The sequence below is a fragment of the Sciurus vulgaris genome (assembly GCF_902686455.1).
Source record: "Sciurus vulgaris genome assembly, chromosome: 5".
NCBI classification, from domain to species: domain Eukaryota; kingdom Metazoa; phylum Chordata; class Mammalia; order Rodentia; family Sciuridae; genus Sciurus; species Sciurus vulgaris.
Genome location: NC_136465.1, coordinates 111414964 through 111437331, shown reverse-complemented (window position 1 = coordinate 111437331; position 22368 = coordinate 111414964). Strand labels below are relative to the sequence as shown.

The following is a 22368-nucleotide window of genomic DNA, read 5'->3' as shown; positions in this document are numbered from 1 at the left end:
GGCTCACAGGCCCTTCACCTGATCAGACATCTATAGAATTGCACCACATTCCAGGATGCTCCCACCAAACTGCTTTCCTTCTCTCTTCCTCCTTTCCAAGGGTCATACATGTATTGTAGTCTGATGGCTCTTCCTGTCTTTGCTAGGTCTTTCCCTGTTTTCCATTATATGTTCACTTAATCTTTTTTTCTTTTTTTTCCCTCAGTGCTGGGGATCAAACCCAGGGCTGCATGCAAGCTAGGCAAGAGCTGTAATCTTGAACAACTAATCTTTTCTTGGCCTCTGATTGTTTTTTTTTTTTAACTTTTCAGATTTTTTTAAAAAATAAATGCTCTGTAAGGAATTGTGTGAGGACCTAAGGAGAAAGACTGCAACAAGTAAAGTATAACCAAACAGCACAAAGGAGAATTTGTCCCAAAGTCCTGCTTGTATGTAGGCCATTAAGTCCATTAACCCAATACCCCAAAATACTGACAGTTAATATGATGGGGCACTAGGGTTCCCAGAAAATTAAGAGACTTTCCTAACCACTATATACCTCTAACCATATAATCAAGAAAATTTCAGTTAAGAAATCAAAGTGAAATGTTGCATTGTTTCATTTAGAATTGAGACTCAAAAAGCCTTTAGACAAACAGAAGTGTTACATTCTCTTCCGCTTCTCTCAACAGAGAGGCCTGGGTGATAGGGGAGGAAACTAAGAAAGCAAGGACTTTCTAACAGTATTTAATTGTTGCTTCCAAGGTAAAGGTAAAGCCCAATTCAGACAGGAGCCGGGAGGGGAGGGAGAGGCTGGGTTTTTTTTGTTTTGTTTTGTTTTTCCTTCTTGAATATATGTTCATTCAAACTCTGTATGTCACAAACCCAGAAAGTTTATGAGTTGTGAAACAGAAGAACTTTAACATTCCAGGCAAGCAAAATGGACATTTAAAAAAAGGGATGTGGGGTGAGGGTGGGGATCTGGTCCTAAGGCAACAAGTGGTTACACAAGGCAATTGAACACACAGCAGAACTTTAAAACCTGTAAAACAAACTGGAGCCTTTTCTCCCCCTTTAATCAACGTTTTATTTTCTTCTTCTTCTTTTTTTTTTTTTTTACTTTTAAAAAGTTTTTATTAAAAAAAAAAAACAAAATGCAGAATTTTCACTTCCGTATGTGGTATGTTGCATTTTCCAGTTTGTTCAGTGCTTTAAAGCTCAAGGATGCCTCTGCTTTCAATTGTACATGGGCCTGAAGCATCCTAGCCTTCGGCAAGCAGGCAGGAGACTCAACAAAAATCAAAACAGGAACAAGGCAGACTAAATGCAGGGCACATCTGTACATATACTATACATTTGAAAATTACAGTATCAGTAAAAGTGATACAGTTTACAGGTGAAATGAAACTATCTGGAACTGGCCTACCACAAGTTTCTGGACCTGGACTGATACAATAAGTTATATATATATATATATATATATATAAAATACACACATATATAAATGTATATATTATATATATATACTATGTATAAAAAGTTTTGTTTACATCAAATGGAATTGGCAATCCATGCTTATACTTTTTAAAAATCTAAGCAGGGCAGAAATCCAGACTAAAGGTATTTTCTCTACATTGAGTCCAACAACTTCTTTCATGAACTACTTGTTAAAAGCCTCAAATAATCAACAAAACAAGAAAACCATCCACACTACTGTCGCTCAAAACTTAAGCAAAGGGATAGAGCAAAGGAAGTTCCTTTCTCCCCAGATAGTCCCAGGGGATTCAGCCTACTTTTTATTAGAAGACTACAACTCTATATAAATGTCCTGCTATTTTAACCTTTATTTGACATACATGGATATACTAATTTCTGTGTGTGTGTATATGTGTGTGTGATGTTATGCTATGTCAGGCCAAGAGAACATCACCCAATCTTAAATTGAACCCTTACTTACTGCGTGCGCACGCGCACGCACACACACACACACACACACACACACACATTTATTTTAGCGTGCTGTACACAAGCTGCAGTGCAACAGGATGGCAATGTGATGATAAGACAGGGCTAATGCTCTTCTCTGCCCCAAAAGAAAAGTTTCAAAAATTCACATTATTTTCCTTAAAAACCCATTTTGTTATAGTAATAAAATATATTTACTAAGATATAAATAAGAAGCTAATAAGCTCAGAAGTATAATTTGCATGAAATCACACCTATGAGCAGGCTTTATTACCTCCTCACTGGCTAAAAACATGAAAAGTTTAGTTTTCATTGCCTTTTTTTCTTCCCCTTTTAGATTCTGCCAAGAAATTAAGAGAATTTACAGAAGGGTACACAAGTTTCTCTTAGATGTTTGATGAAAAACAAGCAAAACTGCACATTTAGTGTTAGTGACAGAGAGCAAGTCTGGAGCACCTACAGTTGAAAAGCAGAATATATTTTTGCTCCCAGTTATACAATTACATTTTAAAATGGGCAAAGGATTCCTCCCCCATATCTAAACCAATTGCTTGTTCTGCAACTTTTCTTTAAATAACACTCATGGATTCTTCAGTTGTTAAAGTCCAACATGTAACCAAAACAAGTTAACTATGTACCCACCAACTACTCCAGAATTGTAGAAGTTCAATGCCCTCCCCTATCCCCACCCCACAAAAAAAAACAAAAGGAAAGAAAACATATTTCCCCAATACCCAGAGAGCCTGCTTAAACTCCTGGCAAGACATGCAAATCATATTTGCTAAAAAAATACACCCCTTCAAACTTCAAGGCATTTATCCAGCATTCTTGCAGGGCTTAAAGTAAAACCAAAAGATCAAGGGAGGAGTAGGGGAAAATGTTGAATCATTTTGGGTTCCCAGTGATTAGTGTATCACTTTAGTCACAGAACAAGATACAGAGATCTTTTAAGTGGATTTGCCTTTCCAGTGGGTCATTTGTCGCCCGAGTTGATGACAGCAGGAACTTTAGAACCACACTTGTAAGTCTGTATTCATTAATCACTTGCATTCACACTTAAAAAACGAAAACTAACAAATGAAAAAAGAAAACAAAAACAAAAAAACTATTCAGTACCGGAGATTAAATAACCATGTGTAGTCTCTTGAAATAAATTTGATTCCTTAAGAAATCTAATTACTTTCAGTTGCCCTTTTTAAAATAACTATATAACTATATATATATATATATAGTATTTATTATTGTATTTAGTATTTATTTAGTATTTAGTAATTTATTTAGTATTGTATTTATTATCCTGTGATTCTACTTATGGTTCCTCTGCTGCGTTGAAGATCTAGGAGCATCAAAGCCTTGTGTCCCCCATGAACAGTGGCTCTAATGCTGCAGAAAGGTTACAAATAGGCAGTCTGGTCCTTCATTGATCTGGACTATCCATGGCTTCATTACAAGTGATTATCCTTTTGGGATCTTGCTTCTGCAGATTCCAAATAGATTCCATTTCTTCAGTGTGATATACAATAGCAGCCCTCAGGTCCAAAAAACCCCAGCTATCATTCCTTTCTAGGCCTCTCTGGTATCTCTGTTCTTTGGCGGAGCCTAACAAAGTGTTGGTAGGAGAGGCCAGAGGATTTTGATTTTCTATCTCGTAGTCCTTTGAGAGAAACACTAAAGCACCTTGACCACGGGTGTCTGCTTTCTGCAGGTCACCTATATGACTGGGTTCCAAGGAAAGGCTCCACTCTCACTACTAGTATCAGGTTTTAGAATGCTACTTGAGGACTAGTCTGTTTCCCCAGCTCATAAGCCCTGGGAAACACGTGATGATCCGTTCCTGAGGGGATTATTTCAGCACCCTGTGAAGCCGAAGTGGCAGGATATTCTCCTTAAAATTTTACCTCCATCACTTTATGATCTGATGACTTCCCAATAACAGTCTCGGGGCCAGCACTGGGCTCATTTATAAATGATAAACCCCATTGATTCTGGAAGATATCCCCCAGGTTTTGCTGATCTGTCTGAGAGGGCAGATCCACTTGTGCTATGCTCAACAGCAAGTTTGCATATTTGAAGGGTAGATAAAAAGGCTAGACTTAATCTGTTCAACAGCTGCTGAAGTTAGACTCATGTCCTGGAGAACTGAATCAGTCCCAGAAGAGATGGGTGTTAGAGTATTAGCAGTGGTAGTTAGCAGTGGCTGACCCCCTGCAGGACACACACTTCCATCAGTCCCTGCTAAAACAGGCCCATTGGAAAAGTTGGCAGAAGTAACAGACTTCAGTGCTGACATAGGGACCGGGGATAACCGATTTGAAGACTGGGTCAGAGTTTCCCCAGTAGATGATGAAGAGGATGAAGATGAAGATGGTGAAACAGAAGAGTTCTGAATAGTTTTGTTGAGGTTTCCCTTAACTTTTCTTGGATAACTTATTTTAGGAACTATTTTAGCACTGCTATTGTCCACTGGAAAAACTGGGGGTGGTTTAAACAGGGTCCATGAGTCCTCTTTGGAGGCAACAGCTGAGGCATGCTTTCCTTTGGGCCAATCATCAAACTTTTTGCTGCTCACACCAGATCTAATATCTGAACTTTTACGAAGCATATCACCCATAGCAGGTTTTCATTGAATTGTTCCTCCAGGCCTAGTCTCATATTTCCAAATGGGCTTTGAACCATCTACTCGATTTCCCTTTTGTTCACTATAGTCAGGTTTGAAAGTTTCAAGTCCCTGTTTTAAGGTTGGGACACTAGTCTTTTGTTGCATTATTTTGTCCTGCACTAAATTAAGGTTTTACAACCCTTGGCACTATTGTGCCTAGCTATCCTTTTTTTAGGAGTGGTATATCCACTCTCAGATCCACTACCATCATTTATCTGCTCCTTTGCCCGTATAACCATTAGTAATGTAGCCTGAATTATTTGTTTACGACACCATTTGGAATTGTTATAGTATCAGTCTTATCTACAAACTGGTTCTCTCCAGATTTATTTTCGTAAGACTTCCACCAGACTGTTTTTCTGAATGAAATTCTTGGTTTTAAGTCCTACTTTCCCAAAGGTGCTGACCTTTACAGTCTGCTTCAGGCTAGTGTCTACAACTTGCTGGTTGCATTGAGGATCCTGGAAATGGGGTTGGTACCTTCATCAGAACCCAGGCTCTTTAAAGATATTTCTCTTTCTCCAGCATTACCATTTCCTTTACCAGAGCCTGTTTTCTTCTTCGGCATTTCCTGGTGCTGCTGGCGGGTGTGTTTCTGCTCATGTTTCAGTGGCTTTGGCTGGGCCTTGGGGCTGCCCTTGGCTCCATGCTGCAGGTATTGCTGAGGCTGCTGGTGATGGTGATGGTGGTGGTGGTTGTGGCTATGGTTGTAGAAATAATAATGGTGGTGGTGGTGTGACTGCTGCTGTTGCTGCTGCTGCTGCTGCTGCTGCTGCTGCTGCTGCTGCTGGGGATGATGGTGCGGATGGTGGAGGCTGTGATGGTGCTGAGGCTGTGGCTGGCTGGGCTTCTCCTCCATTGAAAGCGGCTGGGACTCTCTGGCTGAGGCTGTGGGCTGCTGCACTGTCAGGATCTCTCTGATTCTTAAAGTGTTTCAAAATGTAATCTCCAAGAAACCTTTCTAGCTTCTTGATTTCTGCCTACTCCAAAGCAGACAGATTGTTTTTCCCCTCCATTTTAGAAATTATTTTTCCCACTCCATTTTAGTGTTAACCATCTGATTGCTTATTATTCATGAACTGTGTCATTGTTTAATGAAAACTATCGAACTGTGATTGCATTGGTCTTATATTGTATGTAGTTTCTGCCAGCTATAAGTATAGCAAACTCAAATAGTTGTTGAGTTAAATTTTTAGCACTAACTGGTTGTTACTGTCCTTTCAGCTGCAGAAAAAATGCCAAGCATAAACTTGAAGAATGGCATGACAGTTTTACTATGATCTGTGAAAAGGTCTGCCATCAAGCTCTGTTGTCTGCTCCCCTCTGGCCAAAGTTCTACCATGTCAACATGACTGCAGTGATTAGTTTTGACCACAAGAAGGCACTAAGGGAGACTGCTTGTCTTTTCAGTACTGACATTACATGACTAAGGTTGGGGATCTACCTAAATTCAGAGAGTGAATGGGGGAAATATGAGAAGAAGTGGGCTGGAGTGAGGGGAGAAGAAGAAGGAAAGAAAGCAAGTTGGGAGGGTAAAGGAGGAGCCAGGATGGATAAAGGACTGTAAAGGGCTGGAAGTTACTCCGAACCTAGCCCTGCTGAGGGAGGAAAGTTGGTGAGAAAAAGAAGGCTAAGAAGCACTCAACTCTCTGATCACATACTTTCTACCCCAAAACCTATTTTTTAAATTTCAAAATAAATTGTATTTATTTAGAAAGGTTCAGAATGCCAACAAAGCAGCTGCAACTTTTCTTACCCCCAATTATAGAGTGGTGTTCAGTTAATAGAACAGCAATTATTTTATATAAGCTGCATCAGAGGCAACGGAAGTTGAAAAACTACCATCCCCAAATATAACTCATTTGTTCTGTGCCCCAAGAATCTGCTTTAACTTTCCATGCAATTTCCAACCCCCATTCTGTACCAGGCAGAATGTGACTATTGAGAATACTACCAGAATGGGGTTGTCTAAAGACACATTTGGTAATGTGTTAATTATAAAAGAAAGACACTGTACAGTTTAAAAACAAATCTTATAAGGCTTACATTTCAAATTTTTCTTTTTCGAAAAGATGAGTCTGGTACAAAAGGAGGGTTAGATGCTTTATGGCAAGAAAAAAAAAAAAAAAAAAAAAAAAAAACCCAGTATAACCAACTTCTTCTTCTCCCTAATAGTTTTTTGGGGGTACTGGGGATTGAACCCAGAGTGCTTTACCACTGAACTGTTACATCCCCAGCCTTTTTATTTTATTTTATTTTTCAAGTTTGAGACAGGGCCTTGCTAAGTTGCTGAGGCTGGTCTCAAACTTGCAGTCTGCTTTCCTCAACCTCCTTGCTAGAAACCACAGTGGCCACATGGTCTGTCCCCATCCTGCCTCTCCAGCCTCATCTCTCCTGACCTGTTTCTCTTCCACAAATGGCAATCTCCCTTCAGATCTTTTGTACCTGCCTCTCCTCCTGGAGTGTTTCCTCTAACTTCAACTCACTCTAATAAAAGTCTGTTTATCCTGCAGGTCTCATCTTAGACATGTTCTCAGAGAAGGCCCCGATCCTGGGCATGGGTCCTTTTCCTTCACAATACCCTTGCAATTATAATGTCTATTAAAATTATTTGTTTAATGTCATCTCCCCTTTTAGATTCTCGAACTGTAATAATAGGAACTATTTCTTTGTACTTATTGCTGTAGCCTTATCCCAAAGTAGTGTCTGGTATGTATTTACTTTGAATAATTATTAATAGGAAATGGAATAAAAGTGGTTGGTGCTGGTGCCAAGATCAGACTGGGTGGAGAGTCACCCTTGGAAGACCCACTTGGCAACAGGAACCTGGGAATGGAGGAAGAGTGTTCTCATTCCTGTAGAGACCCACTCAGGATTGAGATGGCTTACTGTGTAGTGTGAAGCATTAGAGGAGGTGGGAGGACCTCATTGTTTAAACTGCCTACTTGCCTGACTGACCGTATGTCACAGATCTTCAGGACTGTTTTGTTTGTTCAACTCCTTATCTTACCCTCATCCAAAAATTGTGGGATACTTCTGTGAAGTTCTTTCTCAGAATGCACTGCATACCTAAATCACATATCTGTTGGGATTGTTCATGAACCTCAGGAGGCTAGAACTGCTGCGGCTGGCTTGAGTCCACCCTCCGTCAGCTCACACATGCTTGGTGCTTCTATGTGCCAGTTGCTCTTATGTAATTATCTCTACTTTACAGATGAGAGAGCCACGGTGGAGAGAGGAACTAGCTTACCCAGGGAATTTTATATGTAATTTATGTAAAAAGTGGCCGAGTATATGGATGACTTCCCCAGGAGCACCGGTATGTTAATTTGTTAGGACTGCTATAACAAAGGCCACAGACTGGCTTAAACAACAGAAATTTAGGTTGTAGTTTGGCACCTTGAGGAGGCTTGCCTGTCTCTAGGTGGTGTGTTCCACCTTGACAGCTGCGACCAGCAGCAAGGCCTGCCCAGAGCCCTCACGTCCAGGGTAACTGTAAAGTGCTCATCAGGTGCCTCTGAATATAATTGAAACAGAAAACAGGAAGATGGCAGCAAATCCTTCAGGACAAGGTTTTCAAAACAAAAATAGAGTTGCAATCTTGGCAGAACTGGACAAAGAGAAAAGAAAATTACTTATGCAGACCAATCTTCAACAAATCATCCTGGAGCTAGCATTGCCCTCTCCAGACCTGCACCTAATAAGGACTTCCAGGATCATGCAGAGCAGCAGCCTATGGCAGCCCAGCAGAAGGCAGCTCTGCAGCACGCTCACACACGTTCATCTGGATACTTCATTACTCAAGACTGCATCCGGGAATCTTATTCTTCCCGTTTTACTGTGCCTTGACCCAGAATGAACAAAAAAACTGTGATGAAAATGACTTCGTAATACCAAATGCCAAAGCTACTCTCATTCAGTGCTGTACACACTGTGACATTCAGAATTTTTGTGAACTTACATTTTTTTTTTTTTTTTTTTTGCTTCTTTAAAAGAAAGGAATATGTAAGTGGGAGCAAAAAGCAGGTGGGGGGACTAGGATAATGAGAGCTTCAGAAGCTGTATTGTCTGAAAATTCGATTATGCTGACTGTGACTTTATCTTTTTTGTAATGCCATATGATTTTTAGCTCTAAATCTGTCTGAATTGGATAGTTACGTAGAATCAGCCCAAACAACTGACTATGTTATGTCCACGATAGCCATCCAAGAACCATTTGTAGTATTTAACTTTAAAGAAATGAGGGTGCTTTCGAAAAATATAAATGCATAGGATTAAATAAGTTAGGTTTGTGTTTTTGTAGTCCACAGGATTGATGTCGTGTAGTATACAGCTTTCAAGTTTACAGATAAGGTTATCATCCAGAAATACTCTTTGTAAATGCCTAACTATTCTCATATTATTTTAAAAGAAAAACCAAGACAAAACTAAATTACCAACCAGTCTTAAACATCTTTTATAAATATATTCCATTATGAATGATGTGACAATGCTATTCAAAACAATTGTAAAGAATGTGGTGGCTTAAACATTTGTACATGCTCTTATTTAGTGTCACTACATAAATGGTATGTCTATGTGAAAAAAACAACAAACAACAAACAAACAAACAACCCCCAGAAATTTATTCTTCCAGTGCTGGAGACTAGAAGTCTGAAATCAAGGTGTCAGCTGACCAGGTTCCCCCCAGACCTCTAGGGAAGAATCCTTGCTTGCCTCTTCCTGACTGCCGATGGTTTTCTGGCTCTTTCTGGCTTCCTTAACTTTCAGCTGCAAAACTCCAGCTTCTGTCTTCATCATCACATGGCATTCTCTCTCCGAGTTTCTGTTTCCTTATGGACATCTTCTTATAAGGACACTGGTCATATTGGTTTAGGAGCCTGTCCCACTCCAGTATGATCTCATCTTGACTATTAAATCTGTAATGACCCTGTTTCCAAAGAAGGTCACATTCTGAGATACTGGAGGTTAGAACTTCAACACATTGTTTTTGAGGAATGCATTTCAACTTATAACACCAGGTTATTTAGTGGTAGAGCTGGCATAAGAATCCAGATAGATCCATGAATAGGATTACTTTATAGGAGCCCATATTCTTGTATTTACCATGCATACATTGAAAATAATTTAGTTGAACTTTGCTTTTAGGAAGGGTATAGTTTTGAGATTTATTTTTCATTGTATTATTCATTGTTGACTCATCAGTTTTATTTTCTTAAAAGCTTTAATATATAGTAAACTGCACATTCAAAGTGTGCAATTTGATAGATTTTGACATGAATACATCCATGAAGCCCTCACCATAATAAAGATAGCAAACATTATCATTCCAAAAACTTTCCTTGAGTCCTTGTGCAATCTCTTCTGTTCCTCCTATTTTTCCTCCCAAGCAACCACTGATGTACTTTCTGTCACCATGAATTTGAATTTTCTAGAGTTTTATACAGATGGAATTATACATTATAAACTTTTTGTGTGTGTGTGGCTTCTTTCACTTAGCATAATTGTTTTGGGGTCAACCATATTGTATCAATAGTTTGTTCTTTTTTTTGTGTCATTTTGTATCTCAATTTGTATCAATAGTTCATTCTTTTTTTTTAAATTACTGTGCAGCATTCCATTGTATGGTATTTCAGAAAAATCTAATCCCAGTTGTAAGAACAAGCCACAAAGAGCTGTAAGACCAAGAAATAGGCAGACAGGTTCAGAATTCACAAAGTGCAATTCTGGGGGATTTATGAACAGAAGAATATCTTGAGCAGTAGCAAGCAGGTGGATCCCCACACTCAAAGCAGGAGGAAGGGGATGTTTATATACTAAATGAGATGATGGTGGGCCACAGCCAACCAGAATATACCTGGCCTTTTTGGAAAACTGCTAACATGTCCAGTGTCATTTAAGAAACAGTCTCAGCATCAGTGGCTGGCACACCATGCATGGCTGACTATCTTGATGACTTTGTGCTCTAGGTTTGGATGTGTCCTGGGGTTGCCTGATGGGTAATATGGTGGTTAGGACCAAGATGACTGTAGTTATATCAAACTGACTCATTCCCTACACGTGGATGCATCACAATTTATTTATCCATTCATATGATGATGGACATTTGGCTTCAAGATTTTGGCTGTTGTAAATAAACTGTTAGGAGCCAGGTGCAGTGGCACAAGCCTATAATCCCAGCAGCTTGGGAGGCTGTGGCAGGAGATTTCAAGTTCAAAGATAACCTCAGAAATTTAGCGAGATCCTGTCTCTAAATAAAAAATATAAAAAGGGCTGGGGACATGGCTTAGTGGTTAAGTGCCTCTGGATTCAATCCCTGGAACCACCCCCCTTCCAAATTGGAATACTTATGTACATGCCTTTGTATACACATATTTTTCTTTATTTTTCTGGAGTAAATACAGTGGTTGTGAAATGACTGTATAAAACTGAAAAATTGTTTCCCAGGGTGGTTTTACCATGTTACATTCCCACTAGCAGTGTATAAAAATTCATTCCTTCACATCCTTCCCAGAACTTGGTATGGTCAGTTATTTTAGTGGGTATGTGGTGATATTTCATTGTGGTTTTAATTAACTTGCATCTAATGATTAATGATGATTAGTGATGAATGATGTTGAGAATCTTTTCATGAGATGCTTATTTGCCATCCATGCACCTTCTTTAGTGACATGCCTATTCAAAGATTCCCCTGTTTTTGGCCACAGTTGTCAGAGAAAGGGTCTGTATCCCTGATGACTGAACTTTTCTTTTCCTCCTCTTGAGCTGTGAGGTCAGTATTGCTCAAATAAGGAGTTCTAAAAATGCAAACAATAAACTCAATCACCTTTTCTAGAGAAAAGGAAGTTTATTGGTTTTGAATAAAGTGGTACTGTACAAGATCAAAGCATTAATTGTGTGTGGAGGGCTGGGCTGTAGCTCAGTTGTCTTGCCTCATACATGTGAGGCACTGGATTTGATCCTCAGTACCACATAAAAACAAACAAACAAACAAACAAACAAACAAAGTTATTGTTTCATCTACGACTAAAAAATATTTAAAAAAATTGTGTATGGAGCAAGTTTTTCAAGTCCAGAGAACTCTGCCTCTACTGGAGTGGCTCTCTGCCCTGGGACATCCTCTCTTGTAGGGTGAAAGAATGTCTTGCCTTTCTTTCTTGTGCAGTCCCCTCTCCCATTACATGAATTACTATAGTTTTGTAATAGGTCTTGATATCTGGTAATGTTCTGTTTTTGTTTGCAGCATCTTTGTTGTTTTTTAGTTGATTTTTTTTTTTTTTTTTTTGGTGATGGGTATTGAATCTAGGGTCTTGTACATGCTAGGCAAGTGCTCTACCACTGAGCTATACTTGGAGCCTTAGCTGAATTTTAAAGAATTAAAAAGAACAAAATATTGTATTTCTAAGGGTGAATAAAAACACTCTGCATCCAAAGCACTGTCAAAAATATACCTAGCGCTGGGATGCAACTCAGTGGTAGAGCACATGAAGAAGTATAGGGGCTTTGGGGGGTGCTCAAAAGTATCCCATGGCAAAATTTAACTTTTATTTCATAAATACAGAATTAGAATAAATATCTACAGAAAATACTCCTATCCTCTCAACATTGGTGGTTTTACTTAGGGAGAGGAAAGGAGCTACACTAGATTTTGAATAAGGACCCAATAATATTAGTACTGGTTGAATTATTTTGGGCAAGGACTTTAAATTCCCTTCCTTAGATTATAATGGGACAAGGGAGAGGGCCCTCCATCTAAATCTCCCTTTTGTGCAAATAACCACAAAGTAAGGGCTCAGGAAACATTATAATAGAATGTAATGCAAATCCACTCAGGGAGGTACAGAATCTGCAGCCTCATTATAAAGGAACTTGCTAGTCATTTAAGTGACAGGGCAAGTAGGTTCTGTGGTTGTTCAACCCCAGGGCTGCAAACACCCCAAGTGTACTGTTTACTGATCCCAATGGAAGAACCTGGAAGACTTGATGGAGAGATTTTGGACATTTTATTACTCACTTCTTGGTGGCAGCAGTCTGGGATACCACAGGGCCACACCATGCCTATAAGCATGCCATTGTGCTGTGGATTTCTTCAGATGTTTTATGAGTATATTCTTTTACTTTACAACCAAGGTCGCTGTTTAGATCCTCTCCTAAAGACTGGAGATATGGGGACTGGCCAGCTCCCCCTCTCCATTCTCTCTGACCACATTCTTGTTTTTGGTGGCGTACTGGGGATTGAACTCAGGGGCACTTGACCACTGAGCCACGTTCCCCAGCCCTACTTTGTAAATTATTTAGAGATAGGGTCTCACTGAATTGCTTAGCACCTCACTTTTGCTGAGGCTGGCTTTGAACTTGAGCTCTTCCTGCCTCAGCCTCCAAGCTGCTGGGATTACAGGTGTGCGTCAATGTGCCCAGCCCTGACCATATTTTTTAGAGACCTTCTTATCTCATTGCAAGCTTTCCTCAGCACTGATTAGTGTTTAACCCAACAGTGGTGGAGAGTAAAGAGTCACAGGGTTGGGGAAGAGTGTTAATTTCTTTACTGGAGTTAAATCACCCCCCAAACTCAGTGACTGACAACATCGCTTTCTTGTCTTGCTCTTGTGTTTGTTGAATCGCTGTGGAGTGGAATGGGGAGGAGACTCATTTGTAGGAGGATTTGGACTGGGATTGGGGCTGTGTCACATGCTTAATTCTGGAGTGTGGGGAGGTGGGGCGGGCGTGCAACTCTTTCCCAGGAACGCTCTTTCCTGCAATCACAAGAGCACAAGAGGCTGGATAACATCATGCAAACACACTTGTAGTCTCTCCTTTTGTCTTATGTACTGACATTCCCTTAATCCAAACAAGTTATGAGACCAAAGCTCATCCTTAGTGTGTTGGGGATAATACGTCTTATCCACTGCAGTGCTCTGGGAGATCACATGACAGAGGGCGAGGGTAAGGAATTGGGAATAATAACTTGTTCTACCACAGGAAGGAACCGGAGTTTCAGATAGTAGTGAGAGCTCCCCTTCTGTATTTTGGAATGTGGAAGTGCAGAGAACTTTCTCCAGAAGAATCAGGGGAGTATTAACTCTAATATGAATCCATGCAATACTAGTGCTGGAACACAAGGCCTCTCTTTATTTCCTCTTCGTTTTACCCTCCTCTATTCCTTCCTTTTCCTACTTGGGAACCTTCAACTGAGACTTAGGCATGGTGATGCCAAGCAGACAAAGGATAGGAGTTGAGCCAGCAGCCATAGCAGCTGCAGCACCAGTGCCAGCAGTGGGAATGATGATAATGTTTCAGAAAGCGGCTACCTGAAAGGTGGCAGGTTCAGGAGCTGCGAGGCAGTGACAGTGCCAATCAGGAAATGAGACCTTGGTGTCCTGCTTTCTACAACACGCAGGGCATGTCAAGGGTCAAATAAGATCTAGTTTCCTAACTGGATATGGTGATACCTGCTTGTAGTCCCAGCTCCTTGAGGACCACTTAAGCAGCCTGGGCAATGAAGGCCTTGTATCAAAAACAGAAAGAAAAAAATTTCCTAAAGTTCTGTGTAAACTATTAAAAGGTAATGTTGCAGGAGGTTAAATGGGAAACTCTTCATTTTGGTTTCAACTGAGGCCTCAGACAACAGATGCCACAGTCCAAAGAGAAATGCAAGACTATAAATATTTATGAAAGAGATGGTGAAATCTGCTTTTGCATTCTTAGTTGATCTTCCAGTAGCCTATATAGAAGTTGGTGGAGGATCCAAGGAAGGATTGGAGTGAGGAGGGGAAGATTCCTTGGACAGAGTTGATATGCTTGCGTTCCCTATGGTGACCAGACAAGTTTAGTACAGAGGCAGGAGAAGAATCTGCCCACAGAGTAAATTTAAAGGGATGGTAGACCACAAAAATACTGTTATGTGGTTATATTCCATGAATCATATTTACTTAATGAAATGTCTACACTATAGAAATGTTATTATGATTCACTTTATAAGGTTAGTTATTAATTACTGTGGCACAAACTGCTAATTGTTCACCAAAATCCACTCTATTTTTTCCATAGTAATGGTAGTATAGTAGGACATGCAGCTTCCTAGCTAGGGACTACGTTTCTCAGTCTCTCTTGCAGCTAGAAATAGCATATGATTAAATTCTTACCTGTTGAGTGTAAGGGAGGTGACCAGAGCCTCTTCCAGACATGGGCCTTTAAACACTACAAATGTGTTTCTCTACACTTGTTTCTCTTTCTATAAACTATAACACGGAGGTATCTTTGACCTGGTCTTGTCCACATAGATGAGGACAATATCCCAGGGCAGAGCTTCCCAAATTTTACCATGAATAGGGGTCACCTGGAGAACTCATTATTAAAACTGATTAAAACAAGGACCCAGTAGATCTGTAGTGGGCCCAATAATTTGCATTTCTATAAACTCCCAGGTAATGCTGCTGCTGCGGGCCCAATGACCACACTTTGAGTAGCAATGCTGTAGAGGGTGGTGGAGATGCAAAATGGAAAGAACCCGGGTTTCTGGATGTCTCTGGGAAAAAAGAAGCCTGATTACCCATCTTGGACTCCTTTGGGAGAGATGAATAAATGCCTAGCACCATATTTTTTGGGATTCCCTTAGTCATTTACCCTATCCAACACAATCATTTAGATATTCTGTCGATCCTTGCCCCATCTCTAAACCAAATCTTTCCCACAATTTTCTTCTGTTTCACCTTGAACTCTTTTTTCTGGTGATGGAGAATAAGATTAGCTCTCTTCACCAAATGATTTTCATAAGAGTTGGCATCATGAGAGTTGGCTTCCAGAATGCCATATTCTGTCAATTACAGTCCAGTCTGGATAACCTTCAAGAAGTTCTCAGGCAACTTGATCATCTTTCCAGAGGAGATATGAGAAACTTCAGTGGTGACGGGGGGACGTTTGGAGAGAACAGGATTAGTGGTTGTCTATATCATTGGCAAAGCCCCATCATCATCCAGACTTTAAGTTACTTGAGACAGGTGAATGTAAGTAATTTTTTTTTTTACTTTGGAGGCAGATATTGGGGAAGATTCAAAGCTTCCAAGAACTTTGAGGAATTGACTCAACCTGTGGTCTACCTTCTGTAGGAGCTATGTTTGAAGGCAATTTCACAGCTTACAGGTGGATAGGTACTTAGACAAATCCTTGCTTTTTTTACTGAGGCTACCCTAAGGAAACAGAAAGAAAGCATAGATCAGGGACAAGAGTTTGTAAGGGACTCAGAGGCTTGAACCAGTTTATGCTGTGGGAGAGAGTCCCAGACACATGTGAGCGGGTACAGTTGTGATGCTTGGATAAAGGCAGCACAATATTATTCTGCCTCATTTTCATGTCAGGAGAATAATCTAACACCCCTCCCCAAACACAGGACGAGTTCTACAGCATAGGCGTTGCTTACATCAGTGGTGTCTGGGCGCATCCTAGTAGAGTTAATGACTCTGTCCTTCACAATCTCCTTACCAGGTAGACATCCCTTTAGGATTTTTCACAACCTTTTTGGCATAGAGGATGTTATCATCGATGTCCTCATCCACAAATTCTGAAAGGAAAAATGGATGAGTTGGGAGGGAAAAATCCCTTTCCTTGTTTTCAATAATTTGTTATTTTGGGGAGAAATTTTCAAGGAAACTGAACCCTGAATTCAGAAATCCTTCATATCTCTGGAGTCCTTATTGGGTTTGCCTTCTATTTTGCCTGGGTTTATTGTGCCTTTGCTTAGAATCTGTCTCTGAATACTAATTCAGGACTTGATGAAGTAGGAGAGCCTTTGTTTTTCAGGAAATTGCTTGGTGTGTCTAGAGTGCTGTGTGTGGGTGTGCGGAATAGTGCCACAGTGCTGTGGATATCACGGACAGGGGGACTGTCCTGAAGGATGAGAACCCATGAATGAGCAAGATGATGGAATCTGGGAATCACGGGCTTATTCAGGGACCAGGATGTCTCTTGTCCCCTTTTTGGCAAGAAGATCTCTGCAGAATTCTGTTCCAGTGTTAGGACTGTTGGGGGTCCTACTATTTCTCAGCACAGGTAGAGGGTCAGGTGCTAGGGAGCTGTGCATTCAGTTTTGCTGGCCCCCATTTTGCCCAGACCTTGGAGGGAAGTCAGAGTCCCTGTTACTGCACAGAACGTTGCAGCCATTTTCTGAGGAATCCTTGTCTTCACACCACAAGTTGTTCAGCTGGAAGAGCCCATAGTCATTACTGCCTTCAGCATTTTTTTCATGAAAGGCCTGGGTATTGAAGTTATTCTCATACTCAGCCGAGAAGACCTCTGTCAGAGAGAGCAAAGCATGTCAATAGAAACGGGAGAGTGGTCCATGATGAGAAGTCACTCAATAAGCCATGGGAAAGGTGAAACCACTTGTGCTTTACCAGTGCTGCCAAAATTGAAAGTCTGTTTTAAGACTGAGAAGAAAAAACTGTGAACTCCTCAGTGTCAGAGGTCATTTATGATCTGTTATGTATTCCCAGTCCTAAGCCATAATTAGCCTATGGTAAGAGTACAGAAACAATTAATTCAACAAATACATTTGGAATGACTAGTAATCAATCAGTTGATCAATCAACCAATCACAGTCCTTCCCAGTCTATCTTTCCAGCTTCATCTCTTAGTCAAATATCCACTCTTGCTGTGTACATTCACTTTTGCTCTAGATCCCAAGATACATGCAAGTAAAGAGGTGGAAAGGTGTGGAGCAGAATCCCAGGAAGGAAGTACCAAAAAGCTATCCTTGGTGTTGACAAGAAAGGCTAGGTTTGGCATGCAGAGAATGAAGTAAGATATTCAAGGGCAACTGAAAATTTCATGCCTTCTCATCAGTGAAATGGATGACTAAGATCCTCAGTCCTTCTTGCACAGTGGACATTGCCTCAACTTTATTCTCACTATCCCCATATAACTTCCCTGTGACACAAGAGGACAACCCATAGACAAACTTAGCCAATGTAGTTTAGTTTTTGGCAGACTAATGGGCAGTAGGGTGTGGGGTGGCACCCCATTGTGCTCCAGAGACATAAACTAAGAAGAATGCAGGGCTAGGGTTGTATGTAGGTCAGTGGTAGACTGTTTACCTAGCATGTGTGAGGTCCCTGGGATTGATTCCCAGAACACACACGTGTGCCTGTCCACACATCCATCCCTCGCTCCCCTGCCTCTGCACACAAAGAGAATGCAGATGGAAGCAAAGTGATGGCAGCAAAAATGGGAAGTAGTCAGGTCAGCCTATGGGTGTGTCCAAGGGAATATTCCAGGTCATGGGATGGAAAGATGATTTGGGGGAGAAGAAGAAGATCTGTTAGAGATATGATAATCCCTGGAGGAGTGCAAGAGAAGAAAAGCCAGTCAGGAATTGGAGAGTGGAGTGGGCAGGGACAAGAAGAGCACTTAGGGGAAGGGGAGAAGGTCTGAGTTACCTGAGAGCCTCAAAGGATAGGAAATCATGAGATGAAGGCAGGGAGGATGCTGGGTTGGGGAAAAGTTCTTTTTGAGCAGAGATGGAACGGACAGAAGAAATAAAAAAAGAAAGGAAAAAAAAGAGAGAGAGAAAAAAAAAAAGAAAGGACAGAAGAAGAGTTCATACAGACAGCCAGGCTGTAGCCATGGAAGCCATTCATTCCCTGGGCCTTTGTCTTCTGGGCCAGCTCACACTTGGTGAAGACTCTGGCCTTAAAAGCTGCAAAGAAGCAGCTGAAAAGAGAAATGATCAGAATGGATCTTATTATTGCAGTTAGTAGAACCTAAGACTGATGCAGGATGCAGTTACCTCTTATACCCTCCAGGCACAAAGGTGTCTCTGAGTGGGCTACAGCTTTGGCATGTAGGCCAGGAAGAAGGATTTGGCTGCTCCAGGCTAATTTCTCAACCTCTTGCAACCAGTGTGAACTTCATGGAAGGAGGTGAAATCAAGAATGGTGAATAATGCCTCAGGGATGGTGGTGGTGGCCCTTGATCTGGGAAAACATTTGGACAGGGAAAATATTGAGGGGGTAGAAGAAAGAAGGGTGCAGTAGTGGGTGGTGCCACTCCTGCTTCACCCCCTTACTTCTGAGCCCGTGGATACTGGCTACAGTACCATATATTGCAGACTGAGTCAGAGCACATAAAGCCTTCCTGAGAACCTTGTTCCAGTACTGCAGGGTATTGCCACCTATATGATGCAGTAACTGAGTCCTTTAAAATATGTATATTTTTAATTGGTGCATTATAATTTGTACCAGAGTCTTCAAAAGGCCATTTCATTTTTGCTGAGTCTATCTTTCCAAACATGAATTCTGGACACAGAGGAAAAACTGCAGAATTACAACACTGGGTATGCTGACCCCCATAAGCCCCTACTCTGTCAGGTGGGCCCTAGTGACAATTTGGGTCTCCTGGAATCAGAGTCAGTTCAGATCCAGTGTCCAGTCATCCTCTGAAATTTTGATTATTTCCTTCTCCCCAATGCACAATTTTCCTGGTAAAAGACCATAGATCACTTTGGAAGAGGTCAGGGAGAAAGGCTAATAGTATAGATTTTTGTGGTTGTACCATAATAGTGTCCATCCTCAAGGGAACCAGCTTCCCCTTCATTCAAGGTGTTCTGGATTTGTAAACTGGCTCAAGTCTGGAAATTAAATGAAGGACTGTGACTCTGTGCTTTTGATTCTGATCATACTTTTGTTCACTTGATCTAGAACTTTTCTGCTTATATGGATCAAGCAAGAATTCAGTAGGTTTCCTATTTATTTCATTTCTACATGCGATAAGTCTGCCTGAGTCACGCTGTTCTGATCATGACTTTGACTTCTGTTCATTACAGTAACCATGCCCATCTTGCCTTTGGGAGGAGGAGAAACAGAAAATACCTTTCTATTCTCTAAAAACTAATATGTAGATGGAGGCAGCTTCTTTCCATGGATCAAAAGAAAAAAATATTGAAAGAAAACAACATATGGGCTGGGTAGGGATGGGACAGGTACGGAGTCTCTGGTCGGTTGTGTGCTCTGTTCCCTAATCCTTCTGCAGTTGTCAGCTTCTATCCAAGCTGATTTTTTTTTGTTCCCAAGATGGTTTTTCCACCTCTCATTGCCCATTAAAATCCTTTCCCCCTTCAAAGTGAAGTTTATTTATTTTTTTATTAAACCCATGTTATTTTTTGTTTCTAAAATCATTATTATTAACTCATATTAATTGTACAAATTAGTGGGTTTGACACACACACACACACACACACACACACACACACACACACACACTATAGTAAGGTGAAGTGTAAGTACACCACCTCCTTCAGGGAGCCTGCCCTGATTACTACCCTGCTTCCTTATTCATGAGGGATGGTTACTCCCTCTTCTGGCCTCCTGTGGTACTCCGTCTTCCACTCCACTGTTGGCAGCTACAGAATCAAATCATGTTTTTGTTTTTATTTTTGGATGTGTTAAAGAGAAAATGTAGGTCAAAGTATTTTTTGAAGTAGTTGTATATTTTTTTACATTCTTACCATCAGTGTATGAGAATTACAGATCATACATATTCTCATTAACACTTGCTGTAGTCTCTAAAATTTTAGATGTCAAGTGCAGAGATTCTTTCCTCAACCAATTCCAGTCTACTAATGTGTGCTTCAAAGACATTCTTCATTTTTCTCACAATGTTTTTGATCTCTAGCATGTCTTTCCAAATCTTTCTTAGAATTTCCATCTCTCTGTTTATATTATCAGTCTCTTCTTGCATGTTATCTACTTTTTCCATTAGAGCCCTGCTCATATTAATCACAGTCTTCTTAGATTCCTGGCTTGATAATTCCAACATTTGTGGTATGTATAGCACTGGTTCTGATGCTTGTTCAAGTATTTAAAACTGCTTTTCAAATCATTTTTGTGCCTATTAGTATACCCTGCAATTTTTTGTCAGAGATGGATATGATATGCCCAGTAAAAGGAATTGCAGACTTTTAGTAATGTCATGGTAAGGTATATATAGAGAAGAAACATTCTATAGTTTTATAATTAGATCTCAGTCTTTTGGTGAGCTTGTACTCTGAACTGTGAACTTCCCCAGTGCCTCTTAATTCTTTTCCCTCCTTAGGTGGCACGGGATAACGAGAGGGGACTAAAGTTTATTTCCCTTTACCCAAGTAGGTTATGCTCTGATAAAATAGTTTCTTCTGAGCGCCAGTCTTAGTCCTTTTTTTTTTTAAATCATTTCTCTTGCTATGACTTCAAGTTCACTAATTTTTTCTTCTGCAGGATCTAGTCTGAGGTTAATTTTCATAGATATTTAGTTTGGTCCCATGTTTATACCTAACTTTATGAACATATGAAATACAGTTATGACAACTATGTTAACTTCTCTGCCAATTTTAACATCTCATCACTCTTGAGCGGGATTCAATTGACCAATTTTTTTTATTATATCTGCTGTTTTCCTGCCTCTTTGCATGTCTGATAATCTTTGAATATTGAACATTGTTAATATTACTTTGTTGCAGGCTAACATTTTTGTATTCCTTTAGATATTCAGCTTTATCCTGGGATGACATTAAGTTATTTGGAAACTTTGATCCTTTTGGTTCTTGATTTTATGATTTATTTGGTGGGTTGGGAGTAGTGCGGGGCAAATTATTTCCCATTATTTGAGGCAACCCTTTTTTGGGTGTTTTACCCAATACCCCAGGAATTATTATTATTATTTTTTTTAACACTGTTCCAAAAAAATTCAAATATGTGGAACTACATGCCTCAGCTAATGACATTTCTGAAATCTCAACTTCCTGGTTCTTGGAGAAATCAGGAAGCCTGATGACCTAATTATTTGTTTCTTCTCTTTGGATTCTTCTGGTGGACTGAAAGGCAGAGATGTGCTTTGAGGTTTGTCTGAATGAAAATTTACCAATATGATCATTTTCTCCAAGATGTAAATATGAGTTTCCTCCATCGAGTTCTCACTTCAATGGATAGTGACTAGCTGTTTAGGGGTAGTGGAAATTGTGTGTGTCTTTCCTGAGTGTAGCCAATGTTGCAAAGCATTTGATTTACCTTTTTGGCATTAGTGAATTGATATCTAATTCTGCCCTGCATCTCTTCCTTCTTTCATAGACCACTTATAGTTCTTTGACAGAGGTGACCACATCAGCCTGTTTTCCATTGCTACAACAAAATGCATGAGGCTGGGTAATATATAAAGAAAAGAGATTTAGTTTACTTACCTTTTTGGAAGCAGGAAATTAAAACAGCATGGCATCAGCTCTGATGAAGGTCCCTTGTTTGCATCATATCAAGGTGGATGTCATCGTCCACCATGAGTGTATAAAGGAAGGGATCACAAAGTACAATGGGAAATCAGAGGATTTCTGAGCACCAGCCTTAGTCCTTAAGCCTCATGTGAACTAATCAGGGTCTCATGAGAGCTACATTAATTCCTTCTGAAGACAATGCCTCCAATGACTTCCCTTTAGGCTCTACATCTTAAAGATTCCACCACTTCTCAACATTATTACACTAGAGACCAAGCTTCCAACACAGGAAACTTTGTGGGATACATTCATAACATATACAAACCATAGGCGTGACCTCTGTGAGGTTCACATACTGTCTCCTCCTGAGTGCCCCTCTGTGGAGAAAGTATTCATTTCTGAGACCTAACAATATTTGGAAATTTTTCTCTTTGATGTCCTGAATGAAGAGTCATCCAAACTTGGCTCCTTGGAGTCTCATCATGACTTCTTCTCAGTGGTGTCCTTTAGCAGACTTGGTGATTCAAGAAGTTTG

The 22368-nt window shown here is 40.3% G+C and overlaps 1 protein-coding gene and 2 pseudogenes across 3 annotated transcripts; 1 reads left to right on the top strand and 2 right to left on the bottom strand.

Annotated features, from left to right (window-relative positions):
- Nucleotides 1-3247: 3247 nt before the first annotated feature.
- Nucleotides 3248-6726, bottom strand: LOC306662139 (FMR1-interacting protein NUFIP2-like; annotated as a pseudogene). Its single transcript has one exon. The product of its transcript is annotated as an FMR1-interacting protein NUFIP2-like (transcript).
- A 58-nt stretch (nucleotides 6727-6784) lies between these two features.
- On the top strand, nucleotides 6785-11520 carry LOC306662947 (SOSS complex subunit C-like; annotated as a pseudogene). Its single transcript has one exon. The product of its transcript is annotated as an SOSS complex subunit C-like (transcript).
- A 3651-nt stretch (nucleotides 11521-15171) lies between these two features.
- Nucleotides 15172-21535, bottom strand: LOC306661080 (lysozyme C-like; the record flags this gene model as incomplete). Its single annotated transcript, XM_079139892.1, has 3 exons — nucleotides 15172-16900; nucleotides 18084-18357; nucleotides 21491-21535. The coding sequence occupies 3 exons, from the start codon at nucleotides 21533-21535 to the stop codon at nucleotides 16680-16682; spliced, it is 540 nt and encodes a 179-aa protein (XP_078996018.1). The 3' UTR covers nucleotides 15172-16679.
- Nucleotides 21536-22368: the final 833 nt, after the last annotated feature.